Genomic DNA, 26141 nt, shown 5'->3' on the forward strand with positions numbered 1-26141 from the left:
GGGTTTCAGACACGGGTTTGATGACACGGGTTTTGTAAAACCGTGTGATCTCATATATATGCCGTGTCCGTTCGACCACTTTTAGGCACGGCTTTCCATACATGCTTTACATAGGAGCACGGAATGCTAAAGCACGGGTTTCAGGAGACGGAATCCGTGTCTGAGCCGTGTCTAAGCCGCCCGGACTGTTTCGTACAGGTTATTAAATTCAAATTAATATAAAAATTCATTTTTTTTATTCGTGTAGCCTAATTGATTATTTTAACATTAAAAATGATTTATGAATAAATAATTCTGATGAGCTTGAATATATTTTTCATTGATTTTTTTAAAATCTTCATTAAAAATTTAACCAGTTTTATGAGTTAATCATGAAATAATGTAAATACGTGTAATATATAATACTGAATTTTTTTTAAAGCTGTATATAAATTTTACACCTGAAGTCACCTTTTCTCAATTTTTAAATCTGAATGTAATATGAGCTGTGTGGTAGGGTAAGATCCATGAAATCTTATGAGTTTGGGATAGCATGTTAACCCTTTAGCTATAATCTAGAGCACTGTCTGACTTGGCATTCCAGAGTTCTCAGCTGGTTCAATCTCTTGCAAAGGCAAAAAATGTGTCTCTCTTATGTACATGTAATTGGTGTCAGGTTTGGGGCCCCAGGTATTTTCTAGTATGTGAAGGGAATAACATCCAGAATTTCACCCCACAGGTGGACTGGCACTTAAAAAAAACGGACATCTCATTCTGTCAGTATGGAGCGGGTTGGTGGGGGGATCCGATAGTACAGTACGTAACATCTCACCTGAGTTTTTTTTTTTGTTTCTTCTTAAACGTCCTTCTTGAGAATTTTTCACTCATATGGAGATGCAACCACTTGCCAGTGGAGAGCTGCAAATTTTGTTCTTATCTCGGCACTTAGGGCCATTGAGCAGGGAGGGATCTTTTTCATGCCAGCACATACTGCGACACAGGACCTCGGTTTATACGCTCTCATCCAAAGGACCAGCTAGGCAGTCTCCATGTATCACAGTGAAATACTTTAGTTTGGGCAAGCAAGTTATCCTAACCCTGTACTAGTGTAGCAAATGTTTGTAAGAGACTAAGAGTACTGCATGAACTGGCATGCAATGGTCCAGGGTTCAAATTTTTTTAGCAGCACAAACTCATCTCTGTTACACTTACTTTTGACAGATTTATAATTAGAAATATATTCTAATATATAATTTGCTTTTTTTAAAACACTCAGAATTATATGCAACTTTTCTCCTTTTCTAGCACATTCAAAAGTTAATGCAATTAAGTTCTTTAAAAAAAGTTGTACAAGTTGTTATCATGTTAAACGTAAATGAAAAAAATATTTATTTAATGAAAAAAAACCCACTAATTTTCATGTACATGCATAACATAAATTATTGTATACAGGGCTGTATGTAATATATCATTTTGATTGAATTATTAAAGCCAAATTGTAGTAACTTCAATAATAAAAATCCTAGACATTATTTAGTGTATGTGCATATACTGTATTTTTTATATTGTAAGTAACAGTTCATTTAAATATTAAGACAGTTGAATAATTATAAAGAAGTGCAGTTCATTAGCCCCCACCACATCTAAAGAAAACAGGTTATTCGGTTATGAAGATTTCAAAATACACAATAATATTTTATTTATATCAAGTTCAACATATATCCATACCCGCTTGTTTAACATGTTTAATTTAGGATCTATATAAGGCTTATCAGATGATTGCAAAGGCATGGAGTTCTATGGAAGTTGTTGACAATGAATTAAATGGCAGATTTTACCAGAGGTCACGAAAATTTCTGGCAGCCAATGTGTCAAGCACTTGATGTGGGGCCTTAATTTGTGTTAACTTTCCGGAGATAACATTGAATATTATTTAGTTAGCTCCATTGATTTTTTTGCAGGCCATTAAGTTATCAGTTTATTTTAAATATCTATGTTCCCATGTTTTAATCAACAATCATGATATTTCAAATACACTGTTAAGCTGTGCATGGGTATATGAACATATATGCTAAACTCTGTATTAAATCTAATTTTTGGAGATATATGTCATTATATCTCTTTACCCCTTAATGCCACGATTTGACGCACTGGCCATATCCTTAGAGTGTTTGCCTGGCTGCCCCAGATAGATAAATTGGGGTGCAGTAAAACAAACAAAAACAATGTATTATATATTTTTCGTAATAAATTAAATTTTTCAAATCTATTTACATAATTTCAATCGGAATTTTCTGTTAAAAAATAAAATGAAAAATAGATATTTTCAACATGTAAAATGGAGCCAAAATTGCCTGTGTAAATAATAAAGAATATGTGTGATGATATAATTGATGGTTAAATTATTATTTATTATCAATTTTATAAGTTTAATTTGAAATCAATAAATTGTATGATTTCTGTTAAAATTTCATTCTAATGTATGACCCAATTCTATTAAAATAATTATTTTCTACATTGATAGTTATAAATCTGTGTAAAATGGAAGTTACTTCTGAATTTGTGAGAAACAGGTAACGAAATTGGCATTGCGCAGTCCCGAACTTCACAAAATTTTATCTTACGTTGGAGTATAGTATACTTACAATGTTATACACATATAGATAATTTTACCTTTCAGTTTATAGCTTGAATTTCATGTAATGCTTTACTGGATGAGAAAATATTGTGTAATTATGGGTTATATGCTCAAAAATCATCGTATGTAACAGTCCGCCATTTTTCTGAATTTTGATGGGACTTTCCAAGATTCTATTGTTTGAGTAAATCAAATTTCTAATGTTATGATGAATCATCTATTGTTAACCTGATATATCAATTTGAAAGTTGATCTGTATATATTTCACTGATATGGAGAACATTGCCGGTGAAGGGCTGCAAATTTAAATCAGGGCCTAATTTTTGTGACAGATATATGTACGACAAGCAATTATATCCCCACGGAGCAAAGGAGGGAAAGGTCTAAGGGGAAAAGAGATATGAGGCCATCAACATATGCATTTCAGTGCAGTTCAGTATATTTTAGACTCATATATATATATCAACATGATAAATATTAATGTACACTGATGATTTTTATCACATTGAGTTAAAGTGGTTGTCTAGTTGTAATTGCATTATACATGATAGATCTTGCATTTAAACAGTTTATAAAGATCCATTTAATGATTGTGAATTGAAAATCCATTAAGAGTATTTTAATTTTCTCATTTATTTTAAATCTTTCTTGAATTATGACAGCACTCCCATTTTCATATTTTGACTGTAATTGTAAATAATTTAATTCTGGTTGTAACACTGTATTTGATTGGATGAAAAATTTACTTCATATCGTATAAAATGGGTTGCCTACGACACAATGACTTTCGTCAAAAACGTATCAATCCGCCTGACGTTACATTCAAATTTTGTAAAATTCGAAGTCATTTTGTCAGAACAATATTTTTTTTTTCTTACATCAAATGAATGAAAATTAAATTATAAGCAATGAATTTAATAGCTACCCATTTTATACGGTATAAACTGGGTGGGAACAGTTTACGCTTTTTTATAAACCGCTACGCGGTTTATAAAGCGTAAACTGCCCCAACCCAGTTTATACCGTATAAAATGGGTAGCTATTAAATTCATTCCTTAAGGAAATGAAATAGGTTTTTGAAATAGGGTTTCTTTTAGGATATACAACAGAGAATTTTAAACAAAGTACTGGTACACAAATTAATGTACATGTCCTTTTGATATTAATGGATTGTATTTTTGTACATTTTGGTAAGTTAATCGCTAGTACATGTACAGTTATATTTAATGTTTAACACATTTGCCTCAGCAATTTTAGAATAAAATAACAAGAATCATGTAATTTACAGTAGTAACGAGTTGGCCTTATTCTTTAAGCTTAAAAATCATTAAATTTACAAGTATGAACTGAAATCCAGAGGCTGACAAATAGATTATTAAGGCACTTGCCCAAGGGCAAGTACATGGTCAAAATTGACTTGCCCTACCTGAATTTTTGCCTGCCCTACCATTAGCTTATACTGTATTTATAAATATTTCAAAAAAGAGAAAGACAAATACTGAGTAAAATATTGGCATACATATTGATTTTATTTTTGATAATTGATTAAGTCACTTGCCCACGGGCAAATGGTTGATAAAATTTTACTTGCCCAATCCTAAAATTCACTAGCCCCGGGCGTCGGGCAATGGGATTTGTCATCCCCTGTGAAATCCAAAACTCCAAACTTGGAGTATTTGCATGGATACATCTATTAAATAAATATAAATAACAAGAAAAATTATATGACATGAATGTTCCAAAATACCCTCATATTCTTGGACCACAAGACTTTGCAATGAAAAAACAACAACAAATTACGGGAAGAAAAAAATGACCCTCTCTGAGCATGCAAAGCAAGCATGTATATAGACATAAAAAAAACTGCAATTTAGTTTGAAGACAGCAACAATGAATATGTAAAGAAATTTATCAATAAAAACCTGAGCAACCGAACCAGGTCTCTTTTTCTGCTCTGCTATGGGTGTTCCCCTGGTTTGATCCCAGTCAATGTTTGCTTTTAAGTGCATTATTTATGAGACTTTACTGAGAAACCAAATAGTGCACAGCATACCTTTGTAATTTATTTTTTTCTTATTAGAAAACTCTGAGTAAAAGAATGTTTTTCTTTTTGTAAGTCAATGTCTTTTGATGCACCATGCAAGGTCAAGGATTAAGTTAATGGCTTTAAATTCTGAGCTTCAAAGTTGATCACAGGGACAGTGTATTACAAAAAATGTATTAATCATGTCTGTGTCTACAATTAAAATGTGTGGAATGGGTATAAGTTTAATTTCTTTCAATATAATCTCTTTTACATCAGAAAAGCTAAAATCTGTCAGTGTATTATTTCATTGATATATTTTTTTCAACTTTACTTTTTTTATATTTCAGATGAAAAGTAACCTTTTTTGATCACTGAAGTTAATTCTGGCATCAGCACCTTTAATTTGACGTAAAGGACTTGGATTCAGATCAAGATGAAGTTGGAGAATTTTCTCGATGATGATGATGAAGAGGCACAAGTGTCGCAAGTTGAACAGAAATATGTTTTACGTAAACCAATCAGACCTTACATATGCTCGACTCCAGAGGACTTCAACGAAGAGAAAGATTTCCTCTTCCGAGAGGTGTTTCCCAAAATTCACGAACTGTGCAAGTTACGAGGGGGCAACTTCTTGCCGTACGATATTCGATGGAATCCCAATGGAGAAGAAGCGGCATCAGGAAATTTGTTGAAGTTAAATTTAGATTACATAAGTAAGAGTTCTCCTTTCTTTGTCTGTCTTCTTGGAGAGAGTTATGGGCCCTACAGGCCAGTGGAGAGACCACCTCTTCCGAAAAAATTCAGGAGTGTGGAAGATCTAGAAGAAATGGATTGGATGGATAAAAATTATCTAATGGCCGCCTCAGCTGGCTACACATGGGTGCTACAAGAAAGTCATCAGAACACAAGCTTCACAGAGTTAGAGATAATTCAGGCTGCATTTCTCTGCGACAACAGATACTGCCATTTCTATTACCGACAACCTGAACATTTGGATGTGAAATTCGGACATTTGTCAGAGGAAAAGAGATCTAAGCTCAGCAAGATACATTTACCAGAAAATGAATATGCTGATCTCAATATTAGAGATTTGAAGCAGAGAATAGTGAAGAAGGCTTTGCCAGTGAAATATTTTAGAACTAATGAAGAACTTGGTCGACATGTGATGAAGGACTGGACAGCTGTTATAGATGTGGTGTATCCTACTCTAGAGCACCCACTCTCTTCCTTTGGTGAGTAAGGCTTTCATTTTTTTTTCTCCAGAGAGATATGTATCTTTTATACTATTTATCGATCCCCCCCCCCCTCCATGAAAAAGAAGAGAAGTTATAGATATAATTCAACTGATTTTAAGGTGGATTGAAGTGAAACAAAATCATTATTAAGGCCATGAAATCATTGCAATACTTGATATTTTATGGTGTGACAAAGTAAATGACTGAATGATGCATTATATTAAACATGTTAAAAACAAAATTCATAATGTTTAATTTATTAATTTTTATTCAATAATCATGATAATCCACCTTTGTTTGGTTTAAGTAAATTTTGATTTTTTTTTTACGATAAAGATAAAATACCACTGGTTACAAAATGTAATAGAAGCCAAAGTCAACACTGTCAGGTGCATTGCAAAGTGGAGAATCCCCCATGCACAGAGCATATCTATAAATTGAGACATTGAGACACATTCAAAATTGATCCCAATGCAAATTACTAACAGACATACAAACAAATGCACCCTCACAAGGATGTTACTATATCCACTCCAAATTCATTACACGGGGATAAAAATATTGAACCTCAAATTCATCATATTTAAATCTTTTAAAAGAACATGCATAAATGTGATATTTCAGATTCAAGAGTACTTCAACATGTTGAAATATTTCAGGACCATAAAAACTCATGAAATAAACCATGTAAAATTTTCAAGTTTTATATTGCCTATATTAGATATATCTGTCAACATATTCGCACCCCCCAATACCATTTATGATTCCAGATAAACTACCTACTTAGCATTATATGATTTACAGGTCCTCTCAGGCCTATAGCATTCAATGCAAGTGTTTTATGGATCTATTATGTATATAGCAACTTGAGTGCTTTGATAATGGCTTAAAGGGATTACAGTATATGGAAGAAAATCGGTCTGATCTCTGTACTCTACTGTTTTTAAATGATTTTCCTGATCCTTTAAATCAAAGCAGTTTTGCAATATATGTCTACTGGCCATGTAACATAATATAACTTAAAGTACATTGATTTATCAATAAGCCTTTGTAAAGTTGCTGAAGCATTATGAGATCTTTGTGAGAATTAAGAAAAAATCGTAGGAAATTCTTTTCTTTGAAGATATTTTTTGTTGATATTTGACAAAAGAGAAATTATGTGATTGCCTTTGGAAAGTTCCTGTAGGCTGATTTTGTAACCCACACGGATTTGAATGTCAAAAGAATTGTAACAACCCATACGATAATTTGAAGCTCTATGTAAAGAACTGTGCTTACAAATACTGCTTAAATGTGTTACCAATTATTAGTTCCTTTATAAATGAATTCTACATTGACAATACATTTTGATACATACAACATACACCCATGCACAATGAACCATTGTTTTTTTATATATATATAAATTTAACTAGTAGTTTTTAGCCTTGAAATAATCTACTTCCCCAACATTTCAAATAAAACAAAAATTGTATTTTAATTTATTCCAAATAATGACCACTGACAAGAATTAATTGTTTAGTACTTTGCTTTTGAAAAAAATTCAAAGCCTAAGCGTAATGAAGTTTTCAAAGACAGTATTTTTGAACACAACTAAAAATTGTCTGTCTCTGAATGAATTTAAACTAAATAGGAGGAAAATTGTTTCTACATATATGACAGCTAGTGCACATATAAGATGGGTGAAACAATACACCTAAATTAATACCACAAATCTTTCAGAATCGGAGGACTACAGTGAGTGGGTGGCCAATGAAATGTTTGCTGAGAGCAGAAGACAGGTGTTTGTGACGTCTGTTGAGCTGAATGGTCTGAAGGAGAAGATGACATCATTTGCTCTGGAGGTCCTGGATGAGAATGTTTATGAAATAGAAGAAAAAATGATAGAGAGACCATATTCTATTCTGAATTTGCTGAAAAAGAAGTAAGCATGGCACTATTGAGATTCACATTTTTAAAGTACTTGTATCTTCTCATGTAATAAATGATGGTCATATCTATTGCAAAGTCATGTACATGTAAGTCTCTGATGATAACACTGTATTTCCTAGCTATTACCTGATACAGTCATGCCTCATAATTTTGAACTCAGCATTGAAGAAAATATTGAAATTTCCAAATATTTCATATATTCAGAGGCAAAGAAATTTTTAGTACTTCTAACTTACTTTGAAAGATCATTTATTTTATATAATTTTGAGATAATAATACATGTATTTAAGAGACTGAGGTTCATTTGTGTTTGATGTACTGCAGGGAGGCAATTGTAGCACGATATAAATCAATCATGGTTGTTCATGGTGACAGAGGAAGTGGAAAGAGCACCCTGATCAGTAATTGGATCCAAAAGTTCAAGGCTGAACACAATGATGTCAAGGTCATTTGTCAGTATGTGGGTTGCAGTGGAAGGTCAGCAGACATTTCAGTCTTTCTCAGACACTGTATAAAGGAACTCAGAGAAGAATACCTCAGGCCAGGTAACTGTTTATATTTGATCGGATATTTTGTTTGTTTGTTTGAGGTATCTTTGTTCATGTTTATTTGGAAACTCTAAAAAAATTAAAAAGTTTAAAGATTAGGGTTGACATTAATCTGGTGCTTGTAATTCATCTTTACCATCTGAGTTCATATTTCACATGTAGCAGTGCACGAATAAGCACAATATTTGTGTTGTGATGGTGTTTGACAACTTTTGGTTAAATTCCACTTAAAAGTTGTACATATATTATAATTACAGTTACCTATTTAATTTAAGATACTTATGTTGAAACCCCTTTAATATATTTATTTATACAAGTTCATGTATTGCATTACCCTTTTACAAATTAAAACCTAATATATTTTCTGATTTTACATTTGATATCCTACTTGGTAAGATATATTAAATGAAAGTGATATTTGGTGATATTTTAGTGGAATCTTCCTCGGAGAGTGGATTAACTGAGGAGGACCAGCCCTGGACATTCCAGGAGGTGTGTCAGGCTTTTGTGGCTGCCCTCTCACTGGGTCCTGCTGTTATTATTATTGATGGTTTGGATGAGATTGGCAACACACTCGGACTCACCATTAGACAGGTTGGTTTGATTTACTAGTGGCAAGGCAAAATGTACCTTAAAGTTTATATCTGTATATTATAGCTAAAAGTGACTTATGTTGGATAAGTACCACTGGTGCATCTGATATTTTGATTTTTTTTCTATTTATGAAGAAACATGGAAAACTGTTTGGTTTTACTTGTGACAAGACAAAATATATCTAGAATTTACTTATGTTGGATAAGCACCCTGAGTACTTCTTGTACTTTGATTTTTTTTTCATTTGTTGAAAGAAACTTTTAACCTTAAAAAAAAAGTCATTTCATTTTTTTGGAGAAACTACTACAATATTTGTCAGTACTTACACTTAACAATTGAAGTTTCATTTAATGTCTGTAAAAATTGTTCTTAGGTAAAGGAGTTGAAGTGGCTGCCTTTCCCTTTACCTGCTCAATGCAGAATTATCTTCACGACTTGTCGTTCAGATCTGACCTACCATTCCCTATCTTCAAGGAAAGACACGATCCTACACACTGTTCCATCATTCCATACCCCCAAAATCCAGACAGCATTCCTGGAAGAAGCCATGCTTCAACATTTTGATCACCTGAATGAGGAGAACCTCCTCCAAGTTCATGACATGAAGCTCTCTAACAGACCTCTCTTTCTCTCCCTCTTGGCTGGAGAGATGTGCTGTTTCAGTGTGTACACTGGTCTTTTTGAATACCTGGAAGAAGTTGGGGAGAAGATATCTTCCCTGAGGGACTACTGTCTCCGCTGCTTCCAGAGGTGGTCACGTGAGATGAGCTGGACCAAAGAGAATCTCTATGGAGAGCTGGATGATGAAGATCTTCTCGGTAAGATGGATGAAAAGGATGGGTAGAACTCTGAAAGAGAAATGTAACAGTTATTTAAATTCATTAGAATAAGATAAAGACATTTCATAGAGTAAAATACAGGAAAGAAAATAACTCTCTGCATTTAATATGAAGACTTTTTTTGACATAAAGACCTTTCCTATGATAAAATGCAGGAGTGGGATTAGCCTTTGCTTCCAAAATGAAAACATTATTTTTTTAATGAACATAAGTTAATAGTGCCTAGTTTTATCACAGAAAAAAATTCAGTGATTCAACCACCTTTGAATAAATTTCTTCAAGTCTCCATACATGTACTTGCAGAACTAGAGGGATGGATTCCAGACACTTTGCGTCTTCTAGCTGTATCAAGAACAGGTCTTTCTCAGTCTGACATTTTTACATTATTGAGGGGGCTAGGCTACAGAAATTCCAAAGAAGTCAGGAACTTCCAGTGGCTTCAGTTCTGTACCTGCTTCAGAGAATGGGTGTATGAGCTGCCTAATGGACAAATACAATTTGCTCACCAACATTTGAAAGAAATAGTGGAATATGTCTTGCTTCGTAAGTACCAGTGTTTTAACTTACTCATTTAGTTCTTGTCTGAAGATTTTAAATTGCTAGAAGCATTAAGTTCCTGAAAAGAAAGAAAAATGACTTGTTTAGTTTTGTATTTCATTTTAGATTTTGTTCCAGAGTTAATATTGAATGAATTTGATCATAGTGTAAAGAGTTTGGTAGGTCTTGTTCAATGACATTTCTCCCTAATTCCTGCGTTGTACCTGTATTAATGACCATGCTTATTTGCATGGAGCAACATCCTCCTTGAAATGGCAAAGATCTCTTATTGCATGAGATGTATTTTGTTAAATTGAAACTATGGGATTTCATTGTTGTCAATTTAATGATAATGATCAAAAATGTATTAAATGGAAATCTTTTCCTGCATACTAATTGCATGAATGATATATAACTATTGTGCAGAATAAGGGCATGAATATTCAAGTTACATATATAACCCTTTTTCATGGCATGAACTTGCGCTAAAAGGAAACCCTTGCACTCTCTCATTTGTTTTATTATAATAATTATGTTTTTCTTGAATTTCAATTGTCATTAACAAAATTTAAAAATACAAGGTAAAATGTTGAAAATATTTGTATTTATAATTGTAATACATATAGAGAACCTGTCTTCTAAATTTAAACCACTATACATATATATATTGCTTATGTAAAAGTTACTTAAATTATTTAATGAAAAACGTACACAATGCAAAAATAGTTATTTAATATGAAGCATATTATATACTTGCTTATGCTTGTTCAGAATGTTCAAAATGACTATTTTTGTTCAAGTTAACATGTAAAATGTATCTGTGCCCTTAATTTTTAAATCATCAAGATCAAGGAATACCACGTATTTCTTATTTTTTGACTATGAAATATTATTTTAGGAGGTGCAACAAAAAAGGATGTTAGTCCGCGCCGTAAAACGGCCAATATCAGTAGGTTTGATCTTTGACCTCACTTTATTATTGTGTGTTTTGATTAATACATTTCTAATACAAGGCTAAATATTAACTGTTCGTTTTGCAGAAATTTTGAAAATCCTTGATCCAACCCTGCATTCCTAAGATTATCTATCACACTTTTTTTTTCCTTTTTGTAAAAAACCAATGAAAATCAATATATGTTCTACACTTGTATGTTCCCAGGGTTTCTTTTGTGATTACCCACTGATGCATTGGTATACTTGCATATGAAGTAGATAGATTGCATTTGATCAGCCATCGAAAATGATCCAATCTTTCCATTAAAACAATCGTATTATATATGGTTTGAACAATTTGTTGCTTCGAAGCTGGTTTAATGGATAAAAATTTCACCATGAATGAAATTTATAAACATACATGCATGTATGCAATTGAGAATGATCCATTGCATTTTTTTAGATGTCATTTGATTGATGTGTGCATTTAACAAAAATTAAATTTTGAATTTTATTTAATGCTTGAAAATTTTTAGTTATTGCCATTTTCACAAAATTAGATATAGAATTATGTGACTATACATCTCTTTAAATTTTGCTTCATTACATTCGGTTAACATATGCAAATATTTAATGTTGATGCTTTCCTTGTATTACGTGATAAGTATTTAGTTTTAATAATTTGCAAAAAATATAATAAAATCTGCAAACATTTTTTTCATGGCTCACAAGCAATATCCACTCACAGACAGTATCCCCTGACTCCTATATCACAGGGTAATATTTGTCACTACTTGGTCACGCTGAAATCCCTCTTCATCCTTAACACATGTCATGAATTTTACAGCTTTACTTATGTGTAGCTGAAGCAATTCATCAACTGAGTAATTTTTTTGGATGGATTTAATGTATTTAGATTAATACCTCTCTACTTTGGAAAAATAAGATTCTTTTGAAAGAATAAACAGATTTACAATTGAAACCATAAAATTCTGAAAATTCAAAGTAAATTCTAAGTAAGATAGACTTATTGCCAATGAATATTATATGTTATCATTTGTAGCTAATACTTATAACTTATGATTTTTTTTCCAAATCGCACTGTTTTGGCAATTCAGCAGGTTCTTCACTCAAAACATGAAAAATATTTATCTCACTATTCCATACCTTAAAGATTCCCTCAAAGCGGGCAGTGGTGGGGTAGAAGTTGCTTCTTCTGGTGAATGTGAAAAAGAGTGGAAAGGTCAAAAGAACAGGTTCCATAAACAGCTGGCAAAGTACTTCCTCAAACAGCCATTCAACCAAAGGGTCCTGGAGGAGTTACCTTGGCAACTGTTGATGTCTGGAGACATGGATACTCTTCTTCAAGTTTTAAATGATCCACTGTGAGTGAAAATTTGAATTAGTTATTAAATGTTAATAATCTAATTGAAGAAAAATATAAACTTAAGCCTTCAGTCTTACCCATGATATTTTTATGTCATATCTTAAATTTAACATAGGAATCAAGAGGCAACATTATGAACATCTTCCCATGTGTTATAATTTGTTATGTTTTTAAGATTTGCTTGGTGAAAAATTACCCCGAAATGTTCTTTATAATATTCTATTTGAATTCATGAACTGATACACTGTATTCTCTTCAGACCTGTACATTCTAGTTCTTTGTTTATTTCTCTGTTTGAATAAACAGGATGATAGAGGGTTTCCTTGATGAGAGGAGACAGAACCCTTCAAACAAACTGGACCTGGCCTTTTTCTGGTCTCTGATTAAGGAGGATGGAAGAGATGTGTGTACGATGTACCAGAAACTTCTGATGAGGCTTGGAATCATGGAGGAAGAGAGAGAGGAAATCATGCATGACCAGGTAAGATGTTTGTGCAATAGACTAGAAAATTTTTGAGTGTATAATAAATGTAGACCATGGAAGAAGAGAGAGAGAGAGGGGTGATGCAGGACGAGGTAATTTATGTGTACAATGTATCAGAAACATTTGAGGAGATGGCTATGTATCATCGAGGAAGTGAAATGTGGGCATATTTGATAGAATTATATACATGTGGGAAATTTTGACAATGTGAAAAGGATGGCAAAATTACATGTAAAGACTTATTGCAATGAAATATGAAATTTTAAAACCTTTTAGAATGCAGAGGATCTGGAATTGGATAGTGTTACAAGTGAAATTTCATCACAAGATGATGACACCACCACCTCTTCTAGTGAGAACCTCAACATGACTGTTCCTAGGATAGTGACTTATCCTCCGACAAGGGAGTTGTCGGCAGTGACAGAGGAGTCCATCACTAGCAGCCTGGGGGTCAGGACTCCTCACCATCACAGGCTGGAGGAGACTGTGTATGAAGATCCCAACGATGAACAGAAGGTCAATATCAGAGTCGGTCTGAAACGATGAATTTGGTTATAAAAGTTTTGAAGATGCTTTTTCTTTACTTGCTTCATTTTATAAAATATTTCCATAATATTTGCAGCTCTTTCTTTCACTTATCTCTCTTCTTTGTCTGAAAATTTATATTAAAGAGACGTTAAATTTAATTTTAAAAAGCATACATAGACTGAGATTATGGAAAGTATTGCTAAAGCATTAAGTATTAAGAGCACGTGATCACTTTGAATTATGTATATATACTGAGTATTTTTTATCTTTATAAATCGTCTATTCAGGAAAGTGGAAGGACAAAACCCATGGATAAGAATGGTGCTGTATTTTTAACTGAAACGAAAGCAGAAACTCCAGGTGAAAATGACGAATGAATATTGATTGCTCTTTTGTTATCAGTAACTTGGCTGTTTATTAAATTCACCTTTTTGTAACTGAGATTATGACATTAAGATGTTTAATTCCTGTTTATTCTAGGTGCGGATTCCCCGTTGTTGTACCAAACTCACGAAATTTGCAACACAATTAAAATTGCCTGGCTTATCGCGAATTTCCTCAAAGATCTAGGTCATGTAGAAGTAACAGAGAAAATACTGACAGCATTGAACAAAAAACTTGTGAAGGTACATACTTGTAGTAAACTTGGACACCCGTATATATAAATATCTTATTTTTATTCAAATTCTAACGAATGGTCATTATTTAAAAATATATACAGGTATTGTTTTGCAGTATCTCTCGAATGAATCTTTTCTTAGGAAGTGATTTTTTTATTACTAATTACTCATGAAGTGCTTTCTTAATTTTGTTTTTGAAAAAAAAATTTTGAAGAACAAAATATATAAATGCAATAAAATTAGTTAAAAAAAATATTTAAGTTTGACAGTATTCAATTTCGAATGTACCCCGAAATAAAATATGCTTTTTAACTTTATCACCTCTTCAACCATTCGCAGAAATGTTATACAGTAGTGATATATGTATACATCAATTGAATTTCAGATGTATGGAGTAAGCATTTTGTATGTTTTAAGTGTTAATCAGGTTTTATCCTGCATTGCATGACCAGACCTAAGTTCTACACTCAGATACTCGTCCTATATTGCTTGATATTTGTATACAGAAAATGCTTTTGCTTGCAATTGAAGATCAGTTTTTACATAAAATTAGTTAAATGCATCACAGCAAAGGAGGCTACCAGCAAAGTTGATTTGGGGTTTTGGGAAAGAACTACACAAGAGCACTTGATTAGTATAGATTTACAAATTAAACTGCAGTTTTTGTCGGACTCGTTGAATGTCATCTTATCATCGTATGAGTTTACTGTCATATAAATGGTTGTCATTTTTTTTAAACTGTAGCTTAAACATTATATTTAAAGAAAAAAATGGAAATTATAAAGGCAAGCTTCAGATGTCCTTGAAAGTCGAAAACAGTGTATCAATTATCCAATTTTCAATTGCTAATTTTTCTCTGAAGTTGCAGACAATTCTGAATATTTAAATGTTACCACTTTTAAATGTATTAAAAGAAACAAGTTCACCTTTTCCCAAACCTTTTTATGATATACATGTAGCTGTTTTTTGCTACAGAGTTATCCACTTGAACACGAGGATATGTTGATACATGCTCGTGTTCAGGAATCCCTCGGAAAATACTGCCAACAGAGAGGGGATCTGGACCTTTCTGAAAAGTATTTCACGAAGTCCTTCCGAATTGTTACCGATCTCTCAGAGCTTGACGAGGAATCAACTCTTAATTTCATGGAATTAGAGAATCTGAAAGGTAAAAGATCATTAGATATCACTATAGATTTATTTTTTGAATTCCTTATTCCAAGTAAATTAGGCAAACAAAACATTCTTAAAGATTGAATTTTAAAGTTTCTTTTTCCAAATATGAAAAAAGCAAAAAACTTTCTAAGAAGAGTACTTGTATGTTTTGCTGATTTTTTTATGACACATTACAGTAAGAATTTATACAACAATATTTGTATTCATATAAATTGCAGGTAAAATTCTTTCACATTTGGGTAGTCTTCGTATGAATGAAGGCTTATTGGATAGTGCTGAAGACTTGCTTACAGAAGCTCGCGATGCTGTAGAAAACAGCGGAAATCTAAGTGCTAAAGCCACCATTCTGTACAATCTAGGCCTTTTGAGGTAAGGAATTTCTTGTGAAATTTGTTGAATTTTATTTTTTATCAATTTCATAGAATAAACGTAATAGCATTGAATAAAAAAAAGCGAAAGTTTGTTCTACGAATTACAGAGCAACAATTGCTGACGTAGCATTTTAGTATTTCATGCAACTTTGGGATTTTCTAATTTATTATTCAAATATTTTAAAGAAATTTTTTCACAGAGCTGAAAAGAATCTCTTTGATTTTTGTCTACCTTGTAGAATGCAGCAGCAGGATTTTATAATGGCTGAATCAAGTCTACGACAAGCTCTGAACATCAGAGAGCAATGGTTTGGGAAATCTCATCCCCTTGTTGCTGATGTTCTTTATGCTCTGGCTGAAATCATGGGAAACCCCGACAATTATCGCGGGTAAGCTTGATAAATTATTAAGCAGTTAATATTTCACGAAGAATTCTGCTATCTTGTCAATACTGTCTTCATTTTGGCAAATAAGAATGAGAAATGTAAAAGTTCATGGAAATTAAGCAAAATTTCTGCACTGATTGATTTAAATAGATCTACAAAAGAGAAGAAAATCTTTTATCATGAATGATTTTAAATGTGCAGGTTCGACAGAGTTCGTTCAGAGGGTGTGTACAGAAAAGTTCTTAAGATCAGGGAAGATTGCCTGGGAAAGGAACACCTGGCTGTTGCAGATATACTCTTCCAGCTAGGTAATACACAGTTTTTGTCATTATCTTATTTCTAAAAAACATCAACAATAAAAATTGAATGGGACATAAAAGTAAGCATTATTTGTGAAATTTTCTGAATTTCTATTTTAAATTGAGATTTTTACCTTTGTTGAACATCGTTTCAATCTTTGTAAAGGAGTTTGACATAAATTATTGAATACATTAGGAATAAATTGTTTTAAAGGTCTCCATAAAAACAACATGAATTTAGATAAAAGGCCTTCCTTTTAAGTCCTTCTCTTTTCAATGTTTCTTTTTTTTTTAGGAAAACTTTTACAAGATGAAATAAACTATGCAGCAAAGTGCGAAGCTGTGCAGTTGCTGCGTAGAGCTCTTGATATCAGAACAACCAAACTAGGTAAGATTTTACCGCATTTTTTAATAATACAGTACTTTATTTAATTTTTGTACAGTTATTGTTTAAAAAGAACACTACACATGTCTGAAATATGTGTAAGATAATTTTATTTAAACAATTAGTATTTGGGTGACGGATTAAGATTGGTTGATTGATTATTATTGTTTAACGCCGAGTCAGCAATTTTTCAGTCATATTTCGTCAATCAAATAAAGAAAATATGACCATTTTTGAGATTTTTTATTTCTCTGGTGGCCCCAGCAGATAGTCTTCTGTGTTTCGAAAACTAGCAAAAAGTCTTTGACGCGCCAAGGAAGTTGATATCCTTGACACTGGGCACTTTTTAACGTTCCATCCGACGGATCAAAATTTAAAAAATAGATTAAAAAGTTGGACGAATTAAGAATATTAGTACACATTCGCAAATGAAGACTTAGAGGAAATTTGGTATTGAAGTACATCAAAGTAGGAGAAAATTGGTTAATTAAAACCATCATACGATGTATCATGATGATACGATGTCTGAAATGATAAAAAATATGGTGTTTGACTATTCTTGACCATTCTCTTGATTATATGATTGGAATAGTCTTCGTGTTGTTACATGCTTGCTTGAGGAGATAGATCTATAAATGAGTATTATATTTGTATTGCTCTTATTTTCACTCTGATTAAACTATTTGTCATAGAGATAAAAGAATTGTTTTGTCAATCTGATGTTATGTGCGAATACAATTAGAGACGTTTTTAAAGGTTTTACAAGCCGAAGGCTGTGATTGATCATGTTTTCGTTATGTCAATTTCTTGATCAAGTTCTTGGGTGTAGATATTTAAATTGCCTCTGAACTTTCACAATGTACACGTACCTTTTAGTCATACTAGTTTGTTTTTTTTTTAAATTATTAAAGTGCAAAATGATGCTATTAGATCTAATTTTTTTGCTGGAAAATATTTGTATTATCTGAAGCATCACTGCAAGTAATCAGCATTGATATTTCACTGACAAAAGCAATGATTTAAATATCGTAATGTACTTTTGGTTGAGCAGCTTTTGCTGAACCTCACTGCAAAAAATCGTCTATCAATTGTAAGCAATCTAGATATCCAGCAAACACAAATCAACTGTTCAATCTGACATTCAACCCATTTTGTTATTCAATCGTTTTTTGCATATTATCTTTCATACTTCAAATAATAACTTAAAACAAAAAATCAAAAGTTGTGACATTTATCGCTAAATTCAACAGATTAAATGCACTAAATATGTATTCTGTATAGTATAAAAATACTAATGCTAGATCTGTACTACTCTTTATTTAAATGACTTCATAGCCCCTTTATGAAATGACGATGCAAAAAAAAAACCTTTAATATTTCTATCTGAAATGAACGTTGTCCTTTGCAGGTATCATGTAGTCAAAAAAAAAAAAAGAAAGAAACTCATCATTATAGTGAATGGTATTTATAATGGATATTCGTTTAATCGTACATAGGAATTAAACATATTACGCTACTTGTGTGCAGAGAACAATTTTTGCGATTTTAAAGCAAAAATATAATTTTGGTTCAGTTATTTTCAGCAGAGATTCACCTCTCTGATCAACGAGTCATTTTTTTCATAACCCAACTGCATTGTTTACATGCAGATTTTAGGGAACACACTTTTCATTTGACATTGATTAAAGCTATTTTATGAATGCAACATTTTTGATGATTTATATCTTTTAAATTGTCTGTAATATTTATGTCATCAACATGTAATCATTAAATGTAGCCTTTTTCAACAAAACTGTTCTTGGAATACTTAAAACTAACCGATGATCTTCAACAGAATATTTAGAAGGGGAATACATGTAAAAGTTTTTATATTTATTATGATGTATTTTACTAACGTCAATTCTTGTTTTTACTTTTAAAAATTGGAACCATCATATTAGACGTACTCGATTTTTTCGCGATAAAATTTTAAAAGCAATGCATTTTGATTTTAAAATTAACTTTTGAAAATTTTACTTATTGATGATATATCTTTCTAATGTATTATAGATTTGTTAATTCTTTCCGACGAATTTCGATAACCATTTAGATTGTTACCTCGAATTAGGTAGATATGGAAATCGATACGTCAAAACATAATGGAAATGATGCTATTTCTCTGGGAGCGCAAATATTATCAGTATAGCTCATTAATAAGAAATTAAGTTTGAGTTTCTATTATACCACCACTGATTTCCCCATTTTAAAATGGATAATGAACAAAAGGAAAATTGATAAAAGCCTGCCATATTGGGCTTATTATCAATATTTATTAGACCTATCCATAAATTTTCTAAACAAAGCGGCAAACCAGAGAAAGGGATTTAAATGTAGTCCCATATCACATTGATTTCTACTGAGTACCGGGATAGCGTGTAATGTCTCTGTATTGTCCTATAGGGAGAGTGTAGATTTTTAAAGTTCGGGTCGTGAAGCAATGCTCATTTATTCATGTGGTGGTTGGTAAAGATTCCAAGTAGTTTATGAGAGCTGCTTGTTGCTCGTTATAGTAACGAAATCATTCATTTCCATTTGAGTACGGTTCCATGCCTAATAATCAGTTTGGAAAGTGCTAAAACTTATTTGTAGTGTCCGATCGTATTGTGTTTGGCAGTTTTGACTGTGGAAAGAAGACCTTGTGGATACAATACCCTTGAAAAAAAATTAAATTAATCTTTAGTTCGTAAGATTGAGTCAATGTTTGGTGAAACAAAGTATAAGGGAAACCCTCTACTGCTTCTCTTGCTTGCGACTGGTGACTGGTAACCTCTGGGATAGAATTAACCATATAGTGACCGAGCTAGGATAATGCCAATACATGTCTAGGCATTAAGGGATAATGCTCTGGACTGACATCATAAAAAACGATTTGTTAACAAATATTTATGCGATCAAATACTTGTGTCGCTTGAAGTAATTCAACAGAATTTATAGTAGAGTTTGTTTTATTTGGGATTTAACGCAAAGAGTGAGAGAGAAAAATGACTTTGAAACGAGTTCGGATCGCAGAGCCGGGACAATATATAACTACAGGGATAAGACCTGAGGTAGAAATCACAAACGAGGATAAACAAGAGAAAAATATAGAAAAACCCGTGTCCTGTTTGAAGATATCTCAAAATTCTCTCACCAAACGGAAAAATGTTAATATCTTCGGTATGTAAACTTACTAGAGGTCATCAATTTTAGATGCTAACATATGTACATGTATAAAATATATATTATTAATTTTAATGTTTTTATTACCGCGTGCAGTTTATGACATCTTGTGCAGCAGTGTACAATTTCAAATATAAATGAAGACCCACACGAGCGCGCAATCTGATAAATGCATTATCTTGCCGACAGTATTTAATATTGATGCGATAATTTTTGTGATTGGTATCAATTTTAAAAGTCTCGTCAGTAGAGAAACAGAAAAATGACACTTCAACTGACAACTACAGTTTTTTTTTTTCCTTTTGGTTTTACATGCCCAGGAAAGTCAAATGGCGATCGTTTTAGTTGCAAAAGTCTGCGTGTGGTAAAAATGTTATCATTTGTAAATTCAACTTAAACGGTTGTCTTGCATAATACCGATGACTCTGTAGAAATGATTTATGGGTTGTGGAAATATATTACACTCTAACACTTGCAGATTTTGAAGAGTTGTGAAATAGATACATTAGGTGCTTGATGTGTATATTCATAAAAGGACGGAAAGGAGGTTAAAACTTGAAATTAATTTTATATTTCAATTTTTTTTTAAAGTTGATATGGAAATGTTATCAGAGTGTATTGAATTGAAAATTCTTTTTGCAATTAAGGTATTAAAAGCGTATAAAGCATTCACATTTGCATGTACCCTTGAAATTTAACAAACATTGCCTTGAAGAAAGTTCACGAGTTCAATTTTGAGCACCATGCATGCAATGCATTATATTTACAAATTAAAGTCCAAACACCCCCTTATACATACAGTAGAAAGTGTATTCATCTGAAATCAGAGAAAGGGTAGTTAAACACCATTGGAAAGCACTGTAAATTGTCCATTCAAAAGGTGTGAGGCGCTACTGACCAGTTTGTCAAAGGTTTTATGTCCTTACCTGTTTACATAAAGTCATAAAAGAAAGTAGTGTTGACTTTTGTTAGAGGTTTGAATAGCAATTGAAAATATGTGTATTTTCTTAAACCAAAACAATTTACAAGGGTAATACAAAATTTTACTTAAATTTGTCGGAAATGTATTGATAACTTGGGTATTTCACTTGGATATATGATTGTCAGCTTTCATATTCTGCTATATGTCGCTTTAATTTCATGGAAACAGGTGCATCATGATGACTTGTTAGTTATATTTTTTCTTACTTTCGCTAAAAAAGTGTTACTAAACATACAGTTTTTCAGATTTCATTTTCTTCAGCTTCACCATATTCAATCAATTCCTAGTTATTCTTTAAATGGTCTAAATACCTTGCCCGTCATCCTATTCCCTTGGAGAATCCATTTGTACATTTCTTATCGCGTAGCATTGTCGAAGGAACAATTAGGGTATTTCGTTACATGTCCAATGCTTTATGCGTTTTTTGTCGTATAGAAATTCAAATATTTATGTTCATCAGTTTACCATTATACTAGTTTTGTAAGATTCCCGTAAACCTATTCTGGTGTGCGCGCCTTTGTCAATGGCCTAGTCGTTTGATAATTAATCATACCCGATTAAGTTTTGGTTTAACATTTAAATCGAAATCTCTGTATAGAATAGCAGGGTCTGTGTTTCCATGTGTTAGGAAACTCTGATTAGAGACACACAAAACCAGTTGATTTTTGCCAGAAGGAGAAGTCATTGTCCGATAGGAAAAGAGTTAAATTTGGACAATTAATATACAACATAAATTATTTCCTGAGAATGGACACTTGAGTATCGCAAACTTTTCATTTGTATTCCATGTGGTCAGGCATTAAAATGTTTTTGAAAACTTTATGGAAGATTATGTAGTGACATTTGGAGGATAACATTTTTAATATTGCGATACTTTTTTTTTGATTTGGCGAGTTAATCATGAAGGTTCCAACACGTTCTTTTCCTCGTATACAGGAAAATATATTCAAGCTGCCAGGTATGTTTTAAGGGTCGACTTAACTGCAAGATATCTCGACTTTTTGCAGAAATGTCATTGGTTTGAAATATTCACATGAGAGTTATTGACGTCTGTATTTTATCTTTCTTCTTTTTAAAATCAGAAATAAGTATTTTATCTAAAAGAAAACGCTTTGAAAACTGTTAACTGGCTTGCAAAGTCATAGGTCTAGGATAGAATAAATAAATTGTCAAAAGTAAAAAAAATAGCTTTAATTTCTTGGTGTTATCTGTTTATTTGTATAAAGAGTTTGTAATTGTAAAGATTTGTAATATGTGAATATACCTATAGTGATAAGGCAAAAAAAAAATGCGCACTTTCAGAAAAATTAAACATGATAATTACAACAAAATATTTTGAATTTATCTTTACAGCGAGTCTCAAGAGATGATTTTTATCAAGGAATCCTGAACAGATGTTTAACCTTTAAAACTCCAAATATCTTTGAATAAGCATTATGTAGAACATGTAAGCCCTTCTTTTATATTTTGGTGATGTTAATCTTCAATAACACAAAAAATATAAAAGCCCGCCGACCAAGCTATAAGAACAGTATTTAAGTATTGTGGTGTGCCTAAATGCACTCCTCATGCGATTTTTCTGTTTCTAATCTTTTACCTACGTGACAATAGTTTTTTTTTTCTTTGCATCGATCGTGTAACTCACATACAAAAGTCATATGTTAAATATATTTTAACGTTAATTTCATGCTTAGATTATCAGAGTTGTTTATTTTAAACGAATTTCAGACAGACACCTTTTAATCCGACATATATCTCAATACTTCCATGTAGCAGAATTGTTTGATCGAAAGTACATGAACAAATAATATGAACAGATATTGAATACTTTCGCAAGTTATAGCATCACAATTTTTGTGATACATAATTTGTTTTGTTCTATCTGGTTATTTAGAGAGTAAAAAATTTTCCTCATAAACATATTTGAATTCTGTATCATCACAGCTATCATATACATTTATTTACTAAATTTTGAAATTAGTAAGTACTTGATGTTATAACATCAATTGTCTAAGTGTCAGATGGCTTTTAGAGTCCTTGACCTTGTCAATAGTTCAGAAAGGTTAATGTCAAGGATTTGTAATTCATGGGTGGATTTTAATCGCTTATCGTCCTTGATTAAAGTCCAGGTTTGTCTTTGTTTCTTATCATATGATTTGGGTTAAATTTCACCTTGCAGTATCAATTTTCCAAATAAAGAAATCTATATGTTAGTGATTTGTTGCAGTCTTCATTATGCTTTAAAACATTTTTTGATATCATTTCATTTAATCAACGATTCATGATCACGTACTTTACGATCAGATATTGAATACTACAGCTATGCAGGTTAAACAATTCACTGAAAAAGCCAAACTTTTATCATTTTTTATTTACAATTTTGTCCTTGAATAATTTTTTCAATAAATATTTTCAAATGGGCGTGCTTTATAGCAGAGCGCCATACACTATGACTATACCTAGTTAAAAATAAGTCACTTAAATTTATTAAGCAAATTTGGCATCGAAGATGAACGTAGAAGTTATTGATTAATCATCTTAACATCTAATTTTTTACTTAATCCTGGAAGATATGATCAGCAAGTAATATTACTCAATATAACCGTTTTCCTTTTCTCATTCTAAGGTGGAGATCACATTGACAGCCGAGCTGTAAGACAATATCTCAGTCAGCTGGAGGTCTCGCTCAAGATGGGTAGATATGAGTTTGGTTCGGCGAGGCTGACTGATACACGAACAGCAGACCGACCTTTTAGTAAACTTTCCTGGCACGAGAAAGATCTCGCAAACTTAGACAAACGTTCACGGTCAAGAAGTGCAAGTCGAAACTCTGGATCTGTGCTGAGGTCTCGACCTTCAAGCTATAAAGAGGACTCTCATGGACAAAATCTTAGCCGCTATAGTAGCGCCAGTCATCTAAGCGCGTCTGAGAAGCTACTTATGGATGCAGATCGTCCAAGGCTGCTCCATCGTGATAATATAGATAGAAAATTGAAAGTTTCGCCTCCTTCTTCTGAGGTGAATTCACATAGACGACATGTAACGGTTGAAATAAGAGTTGAAGACGGCATTGAAAGGCCACAAGGAATGGATATGGAGACGAGAGATGCCGATCCCCAAATAGATAGCTTTGGTGACGAAATTCGTCAAACGGAAAGTTTACCTGTCGGGCAGGAAACTAAGAGAACTCAGTTTGCAGAGCAAACGGAAAGTGGCCCAGCTGAGTTATTCAAACGGTATAGCAGTGCAGGTAGTTCTCGATCATCTATTTCACGACAACAAGATAGGGGATTAAATAGGGGAAACAGTGCTAAAAGCTACCAGAGTTCTCACGTAACAGGTTACAGTACACACTCTAGGACTAGTGTACGAAGTAGTTATTCTCGAAGAAGTGCTCCTGGTCCGCATGCAATCACGCCAGGGAATACTAAATCGGTCACCGCGGGACCGAACTCGACTTTAGACAGTCTCATTCCACGATCTCCCCATGATCTAGTGAGAAATGTACACCACCGTTCTGCATGGTATCACGTACCTGGTCGCTATGCTACCTCCCAGAAACCAATTCCACCTAAACGTTCACAGAAAACACCAGAAGCAAAGGAATTAGAACATCGACTCTTTGGAAGTAGAAACTCCAGTAGGGAAACACAACAGACTTTATATCGTAAATCTCCTCCTAAGGTGAATAAACCAAGGCCTATTCAATCCAGAGACATTAACAAAGAGTTTGGAATGACTGTTAAAGGGATAGGCCCAGTGATTTCTAATGGTTACTATAGTAGTCCTCCTCATGACTATGCTGTTGAGTCCTATGTTGATGATGATACTGAACACCATAATACAACTGTTAAATTTAAAGAAGCCGTATATGTGGAGTGAGAGGGTGTGTACGTACCGTATCAGATATGTTGAATTTAATTAATATTTTTTACCTCTAAGAGTTATATCACTTAATAATTAAAATATATCTTTATAGTGTTGCTGACATACATTAGGATGTATTCTTAATGTGATATATAAATTGGATAGACTTAAGCTATGAATGAATTATTTGATAAGAACGAGATCTGACATCTTTTATAATTTAGCTTTACAACAAATTTTCATGTTTTGTAACTTTGAGGAAATCGATTTCAGTGTATTTTTTTTTCTTTGTTCAAGTTTCAACAAACTGTCTGTGATAAATATACAGTTACTCCAAATATCTGCTGATTGCTGCATTTAAAGTCATTTGCATATTTGATAATAGATATACATGCATTCAGCAGTACTTTCAGGAGAGCGAGTACGACGTTTTCTGTACTTCATTGATTTTTCGGGAAATGAAATGTTGAAATATATAATTTTTCCAGATAATACAATGTTGTTATGGGCTGATTTATTGCTGAATGTTCCCGCATCCTGCGAAAAATGTTCAAGCAACAATGTTTAAGAAAATAAATATTCACCAAGTGCTACTGGATACTTTGCAGTTAATTTAGCAGCTATGGTATGAGTGACATCACTCTGCTCTCCATTTATCTTGATTTTAGATTAAGAAGTTTCTCATTTCTTATCTTTTTACAAATGCTTTCAGGATTTTCAAAGCATTTGTGAATAAGTGGTTGTGCTTGTAATCTTCTATATATGTCAACTTTTATACTATTATATGTTATTTTTTGTAGTATGTGGCGAAATAAATTGTTATCCTTATTTAATGCACTTTTTTTCAAGGTCTTTTTACATGTACTAGCACTTTTTTAAAATTATGAATTTGTTATTTCAGACCTATTGTGGTAGTCGAAATTAGAAAGTCAAAATTTCAAATTAATATAACTTTTACGACAAAATTAATAATGAAACTATATTTGCATCATTTGTTGGAATTTGAATATTATACATAACTGTAAAAGTTTAGGAACATATGTTAAAAAGGCTTAAGTTATTCAGAATCAAAATGTTGACTTAAGTCTATGGTCATTGGGCATATATGACAAGTTGATTTACGTACATCTATTTGCTATAGAATTGATACGCAGCTGTTTTCTAAGAGTGGGAGTCACATATCTTTACATGAAAAAT

General features: G+C 32.5%; 1 protein-coding gene across 2 annotated transcripts; it reads left to right on the plus strand.

Moving 5' to 3' along the window:
* Window positions 1-5020: 5020 nt before the first annotated feature.
* On the plus strand, window positions 5021-25769 carry LOC134283557 (uncharacterized). 2 transcript variants are annotated; one of them, XM_062766073.1, is made up of 18 exons: window positions 5021-5875; window positions 7601-7802; window positions 8135-8355; window positions 8792-8952; window positions 9326-9770; window positions 10095-10334; window positions 11227-11277; window positions 12436-12646; window positions 12955-13129; window positions 13409-13648; window positions 13948-14020; window positions 14141-14286; window positions 15256-15448; window positions 15675-15825; window positions 16067-16216; window positions 16415-16521; window positions 16808-16900; window positions 23704-25769. In XM_062766073.1, exons 1-18 carry the CDS (start codon window positions 5077-5079, stop codon window positions 24957-24959), a joined length of 4914 nt encoding a protein of 1637 aa, XP_062622057.1. In that variant the 5' UTR covers window positions 5021-5076; the 3' UTR covers window positions 24960-25769. The 2 variants fall into 2 exon arrangements, with proteins under 2 accessions (XP_062622057.1, XP_062622058.1); XM_062766074.1 differs by lacking the exon at window positions 11227-11277.
* The last annotated feature ends 372 nt before the right edge of the window (window positions 25770-26141 follow it).

The sequence above is a fragment of the Saccostrea cucullata genome, unplaced genomic scaffold (assembly GCF_032062105.1).
Source record: "Saccostrea cucullata isolate Sc308-1 unplaced genomic scaffold, CSIRO_AGI_Scuc_v1 ctg2296, whole genome shotgun sequence".
NCBI classification, from domain to species: domain Eukaryota; kingdom Metazoa; phylum Mollusca; class Bivalvia; order Ostreida; family Ostreidae; genus Saccostrea; species Saccostrea cuccullata.

Coding starts and splice junctions, on each gene's coding strand:
- LOC134283557 (XM_062766073.1), top strand. CDS start 5,077: ATGAAGTTGGAGAATTTTCTCGATGATGATGATGAAGAGGCACAAGTG. Junction 7,803..8,134: donor CTGAATTTGCTGAAAAAGAA/GTAAGCATGGCA, acceptor GATGTACTGCAG/GGAGGCAATTGTAGCACGAT. Junction 16,217..16,414: donor AACCCCGACAATTATCGCGG/GTAAGCTTGATA, acceptor TTAAATGTGCAG/GTTCGACAGAGTTCGTTCAG.